The 7,175-nt window shown below is 40.0% G+C and overlaps 1 protein-coding gene across 1 annotated transcript; it reads left to right on the top strand.

The window, feature by feature from the left end:
• Positions 1 to 2,502: 2,502 nt before the first annotated feature.
• guca1c (guanylate cyclase activator 1C) lies at positions 2,503 to 6,379 on the top strand. The gene is made up of 4 exons (XM_035154671.2): positions 2,503 to 2,837; positions 3,368 to 3,517; positions 3,936 to 4,023; positions 5,358 to 6,379. Exons 1-4 carry the CDS (start codon positions 2,643 to 2,645, stop codon positions 5,492 to 5,494), a joined length of 570 nt encoding a protein of 189 aa, XP_035010562.1. The 5' UTR covers positions 2,503 to 2,642; the 3' UTR covers positions 5,495 to 6,379.
• Positions 6,380 to 7,175: the final 796 nt, after the last annotated feature.

Below are 7,175 nucleotides of genomic sequence, written 5' to 3'. Positions count from 1 at the left end.
CATGGTGTATTGCATTTGAATTATTTTGAAAATGTAACCCCACCATCACTGGCTGTTCTGACAAGACCATTAATTCATATTTTTAAGGAAATATGATATTAATTCTTAATAATACCATATATGGAAGTAAAATGCTGAGCTTTTCTTTTCTCCTGCATTTGGCCACTTCTCCGTCTTTTATCTGAGGAGAGGAGATTTATTTTTCACATGCTGTTCTCAAATGTCCTCGATGCACGATGATGGTCACATGCTGGTCAACAGGTCAAGTTTCAACAGCGGCCCACCGGAGCAACAGCTTATTACTGTACATTAAACCCAGATCACTCCACCTGCTCTTTGAAACCTGCAAACATTGGCCCATGCGGCGACTAGAGAGAAAAAAACCTGCACGTTTCTGCTCTGACTTTCTGAGTTTATTGATTCTGCTTCAGTTTACTTTAGCCGCTCCTCCCTGTATTTTCTGTATTTGTCCTGGTTTGTTTTTTTTGGCATGGAGGCGTCTATCTCTCTTTAGCTAAAGTAAACATTTCTCTTAATCTGTTGGCAGCGCTGAAGGTTCATGTGCTCTGGCCTAACCCTATCGCCTCACCTGGGTGTGCACGCTAGACACTGGCGGCCTGCGCTGTCTGCATGCGCGGCCGGTGCTGCATCTCCTCAGTCCTATTTTGAGGAACTGCTAATCGTCTAAAGGCAGATTTACTATAACGAGCGCTCTGAGCTTTGATGGCCTGCTTGGCCTTAACAGCCTTCACTACTGTGAAACTCCCGTCACACGCATGATCCTTTGAGATCGGTCATGCAGAGCCACGCTAAGGTCAACCTCGGGTCAACAGTGCTGTTAAAACAGCCATTGTGAGAAGATTTTCCGATGATCTCATGGACTCAGGCTGAGTTAATTCAATCAAGCTGCACTGAATTGTTCACACTCGATATTAGTTCCCTCAATATGTCGGCTTTTTCCTCTGATCAAGACCCATGAATTATTCCCAAAGGAAATTGGGTCAAGAATTCCCTCGTAATAAGTCTCTATATCGAAGTTTGAACTACATATCTATTTAGAATGTATTAATAGCCTGTCTGACATTATTAAATGGATGATTAGTCTTTATTTAATGTTTCAGAGAGCAGGGAGAATGTCTTTTTTATCTTTACACTAATTGTTTTTGGAGAAAAATATCTAGTATCACACAATATCATGTCCAGTTTCACCTAAGACATGAAAACATATCAGCCACAATGATGAGAATATATTTTATTGATATAGAAAGTGATAAAAATGTTTGCATGTCATCAGGACTCAGATGATTGTGTGTGGACACTTTAAAAGGAACGAGGTGATATTAACTTGTGTTGGATTATTAAATATGATTCTTTTTATCAAGATCCTTCAATTATTCTCTGAGAAATCAATGAAAATGTTGAAAAATCTCACACCAGTAAACAAAGTGATCCTGGAGCCGCACCAAACTTTAATGGGACGCTTCCTTCCAACAGGTTTCGTGGTAATCCGCTCACTAGTTTCTGCGTAATCCTGCTAATTAACAGACAAACAGACAAACAAATGCAGATGGGAACCTCCTTGGTCCAGGTAATAAATACAATGAACAAAATCATATACAACCAGATGATACGGACCCTCCCAACAAACACACCACACACCCACAGCAGCACCACATCTGGACCATTTGCCTGACTGTCCGTGGTGAGCAGGTGAGAAATGTAATGAAGAGTTCAGAGTATTGGACAATCTTCACTTCAATGCAAAGTACACACTTCTCTGTGTATTTATGTATAAATACTATTCTGTTAAAGTGTTGCGAACCAGCTCAAACCCGATAGCGTGTGCAGTTCTCCTGCAGCATCAATGACGTAAACCCTTTGAGAGTGTTATAGTTACATGTTTTATTTATTGCATCTTTGTAAATTATAAGTCGTTCTTTAAATACATGGCAACAAAAGACCTTACAGCACAAAAGGAAAAAAAAATCGCAAAAATAGCAGCTTTTGAAAAGAAAGTGTACATGTTTATATAATTTACTACGATGTGCGTGACTACACTTATCATCGCAGGCCCAATTTGTAAAGAGGATAAGTCAGACACAAGAGGAATTCCCTTGGTTATTTTTGTAGAATCCCGGGGGGGGTGTGGTAATCCTTTGTGAGCGGGCACACAACTACTGTACTATCTGATTTACTTGAGAATCGGAAATAACCAATAATTGTAGCAATTAATTCAAAAGTAAATAAATAGTGAAAATTGTTTCCCCCCCATTTCCATGCAGTTGTGGACCATTAAGGCAAAAGACATGAACTAAATTCAGCATCAAGACTTAAGAGTTCAGGCTTTCAGGGAAATTCCTGTGTATTTGAGTCCCAACTCCCCGGATTTTGGCATCAAACCCTCAGGCGTCAGTCAAACAGCAGGAAATGTTCCAAGCTTCTAGGAAGACTCTGCAGTTATCGCATTAGAGGTTATATATGACCTGGGCCGTCCCGGAGACTTAAGGATTAAGGCAGTCGTTGCATGAGGCTTCAGTCAGACCTGTGTCAGTGCTCTGCGTGATCTTTGTCCTGCGTGCATCAGCCTCACCACCGGTTCTCTGCAGGATTCTGGACATAAAGACCAAAAACATCGATTTAAAATGGGAGGTTACTGCTCAAACCTGGATGATATACTGGAGGAGGACATGCACCACTGGTACACCAAGTTCATGAGGGAGTCGCCCTCGGGGCTCATCACGCTCTTCGAGCTCAAGACGATGCTTGAGATGAACGGGATGACGGAGGAGGCCAGCAGCTACGTGGACCAGGTCTTCTTCACCTTCGACATGGACGGGGTAAGAAAGCATTTCCTCTGCTCTGCCCATCGGGGGGGGGGGATTCACTGCCAAAAACTACGATTTGTTTGTCATCTGAAGAGACAGACTGAGTGAAATCCTCCTGCATGCAGCTTGTGGAAGAAGTCATTATTATTCCAGTGTTATCTCAAATGATTTTACATGAGGATTGTTTGAATTTTGAAAGGATTCATCAGAGATTACAGAGGTTTGTGACATCAGCTGAGGTTAAACTCTGTGAGTCCTGGCATCCGTCACAAAGCTTCGCACGCCATGTCAACTATATTTAGATAAATGAGGGTAAAGCTTATTACCCATAATGAAATGCAATAGTTTCCTCAGAATTGATTTACATCCACAGCCTGCGCATTTAATGATCATATGCAAAAATGATCAAATGCTAATCTGAATTTGAATTGCATTAATAAATAATTATGAAGTTACATGCACAAGGATATACATATTATACATATTATATTATATATATGTATTGCTTTCACTAACTGAATCCTTCGTGTGTTCTTCCGCAGGACGGCTACATTGACTTTGTCGAGTACATCGCAGCCATAAGCTTGTTGCTGAAGGGAGAAATCAACCAGAAGCTGAAGTGGTACTTTAAGCTGTTTGATCAAGATGGAAACGGGAAAATTGACAAGGAGGAGCTGGAGACGATATTCAAGGTGCAGTAGGATTTTTTTCTGTCAATGTTTCATAATCAATCAGCCTCGGGAGATACAAGGAAGCTGCCGGCTTACGCTGCCCTGTATCGTGCAGATTAGCTGCTCTACCGCGAAAGAGGAGAAATGAGGTTAACCTGCCATGAACGAGACATGACACCTAATCCAGAGGCCTTCTTATCTAACCTGGAGTCTAAATATGGCCTCGACTATAACCTAACTCACTGTTTAACGATATAACTCAGGCATGACCCCACAGATTACATGAGGCCTTTTCACTTAAATCATGAACCACTTAGCTTTTAAGGCTAAATGTTGTATTGTATATGTAATATGAAGCAGACACAGCTTCATATGAAGTGTTTAGGCCTCTGTGTTTGTCCGTGTGACTGAGAATTAACTGTGTCAACTCTCCTCACAGGCAATTCAAGACATCACCAGGAGCTACGACGTCCCCCCGGAGGAGATCGTGACGCTCATATACGAGAAAATCGACGTCAATGGAGAAGGTAACAAATATTATCAATGCAACAAGTACAATTTATCACCCGAGTGTCTTTGGCTGCAACTCGTGTCACCATGGCAACGCAGTGTGTGTCCAGAGGCTCCTGGTTTTCAGAGTAAAATATCGTATAATAGGAAGGAAGTCTTCCACCAGGGAGGTTATGTTATTGTCTGCATTTGTTTGTCCGTTAAGTTTTATGAAAAAACTGCTGAACAGATTTACACGAAACTTGGTGGAAGGAAGTGATGTGGGTCAGGGAAGAAATCATTACATTTTGGTTTGGATCCGGATCAGGTGGCAGATCCAGATTCAGCATTTTCACAGATTTCTCAGAGGATAATTTTCAAAAGATCTATGAAGCTCTCCTCTAGGTGCTATTCTAATCAGGCAAAAAGGAAAGTGTTGGATGCCTCATTTTAACATGTGGAAATTGTTTGTCATGATTGTTTCAATTCATTGAAGAAATATACCAACCATCAGAAACAGAATCATAGAAGATAAGACTTTATTAATCCTGAAGGAAATTCTTGACCCAGCTCGCAGAAGCACAATATAAAATAAAGTGTATACGGAGTAAATGCAAAACCAATAAAAATAACAATAGAAATAAAAATAACAAGTAATTTTAAGTGAGACAGTAAAATAACACTAAACTAAAGTGGCAGTAAGTAGAAATGATATATATATAATATTTATAGTATATAGTTTTGTAATATTACACATGAATCATGATATTGCACATGTAAAAACAGATAATATAGCTCATAGTGTTGTTGTTATTTCTCAGTGTATTTCAGTGGAATAAAAGGACCTAAGACCTAATTTCATACTAAACCACAAAGAACTAAAATGGCACTCATCACTTCCTCCAAGGCCCAACAGCTTCCTTATGAAACCACATTTCAATTCACTAGATCCACATTTTGATTTGAGCTGCACCACATTGCACACACTGCAGTGAATATAGATATCAAATAAACATGTCTGACCTTTCTCATCACGATCAATGACTTATTCTATGGGAAATCAATGAAAATGTAGAAAAACGCTCATCGGGGAAATTTTGCTTACATGAGTGTGTGAAATGTGATGAAGATTGATTGAATTTAAAAGGGTTTTTGGGACCTTGGCAGAAGTATTCGCTTAATTCATCAATAAAGTCCCCCGACAGTGTCTTTGGTTGCAAATAATGTCACCATGACAACCGAGTAATGTCCAAATGCTCCTGGTTTTCAGAGTAAAATATTCTATAAATAGGAAATTAGGTTTAAATGGACATTTTAATGATTTATAACATATTTAATAATGTTCATCTTCGCTGCTGCCTGGTGTCCTCAGGCGAGCTGACCCTGGAGGAGTTCATCAGCGGAGCGAGGGAGCACCCCGACATCATGGACATGCTCAGCAAGATGATGGATCTCACCAACGTCCTGGAAATCATCATCAACGGTCAGTCGAAGAAAGCTGAGAACTGAAGCGACGACCAACCAGCTGGGGCCGTGCTGGAGAACGGAGACTGTTCTTACGATGGATTTTGAGGAAAGAGTGTTTGTGCTGGACGAGGAGCCAATCTCAGAATGCACAGAATGAAATAAACGAACAGACGGAGCAGCCCCACGCAGATATGATCCCTCTGTTCGCTGCCCGAGGGACCAAGGGATTTAATTGTCCTCTCCCTGCTGCTTGTGCTCTCACCCTCCAGATTTGTTAAGGTGGTATCAGATCGTGTGTGTGTGGAGAGGCTCAGTGAAGGCCGACCCGACTGCTTGCAAGTTCCCATCATGCTTCAAGTAGCCGATGCAAAGCAAGGTGGATAAAACCCTTTTGCTTTGTGAAGCTGAGACCTCACTGAGCTAGAGAGGGTGTTTGAGCTTGATGAGTGCAGTCAGTACCAGAATGTCTTGGGCAGCTTTGGGATCTTTTTTTTTTCATAATTTAACATCAGAAATTTTTTTATATTTGAACATTTTGAATTCACATTTCAATTCTGTTCTTCCTGTTGAAGAAAAGTGTAAAACTAAGCGAGACATATTGATAAAAAGGTCTTCACGGAAAGCACCATGGTAACGTCCTATATGCCAATCAATGACATAACTACTGTATTTGGGTGTTTAAGATTTTAACGTTATGTGGTTAACATCTAAAACAATCACTGAAATAGTTTGTTCATTTGTTTCACTGAGTTGCTCTTGCATTAAATTTACACTTTCGGATTGTTTAAAAAACTTGATTGTAACTGAATATATATATGTAGACGCTGAATGTTGATGAAATGTAATGTTTCGTATTAATTGTGCTGCACCTAAGGTTACATTGTTGCCTTAAAAAATCAATACAGTGGATTGTTTGTTTCTTTAAAAGAGTTGGTTTTTGTGTCTTCGGTGTTTTCCGCCTGATTAAGACGCAGGAGCAGAAGGGAAATGAAATACGACGTTGCACAAACTGGGAGATTTTTACTTCCATGGGTGACTTTAGTTTACAGAACACATCTAGTGGAGGACATATCTAACAATAAAGGAAGGGGAATTCATGAAGGGCATAAAATCCCAGTATCACATGTTAAATCATTATCATTTGTGGGTCAACCTTTAACTGATTACTTCACTAACAAGACACCATAACATTGAAAGAGCTCAAGGGCGCCATCTAGTGGCTGCAAGGTCTCAAGTGATACAAGTGAGATGTGCTGAAAACAGTTGGACGTTCAAATGTTCAACTCTAATATTTTAGAGGCTTTTATAGGTGACATCGCTCATTTAATACAATTTATCAACTTATTGTGAAAAGATGAGAAAATGGCTTAAGACGCTTTATTCTGTTGAACGTTTTTAACTTTGGGGCAGTTTAGAAAATCTGCCCTAATTTATCAGTTCAATTTCGCAGCCACATTTCTATGGTTTTAAAATATAAACTGGTCTTGAATGCAAAATGGAAGTAAATACCTAGTGTCAAAAAAAAAAAGATTCAGTTTCAAACTACAAACTGGTCCCAGGCACAGCAGCTATAATTGTCTAAAAATAATGATGTTAACCTTTTTAACTGACACAAACTGGTGTTTGGAGCTTGCGTCAGTGCTTGGCTCCACTTCTGAACACGTCTGCCAACAGACCGAGTGTCTGCAGCATTTTTCATTTGTGAGGAAATACCAGAGCTTGT

Source organism: Hippoglossus stenolepis, chromosome 4 (assembly GCF_022539355.2).
Source record: "Hippoglossus stenolepis isolate QCI-W04-F060 chromosome 4, HSTE1.2, whole genome shotgun sequence".
Taxonomy (NCBI): Eukaryota; Metazoa; Chordata; class Actinopteri; order Pleuronectiformes; family Pleuronectidae; genus Hippoglossus; species Hippoglossus stenolepis.
This window is presented reverse-complemented; position numbering and strand designations above follow the sequence as displayed.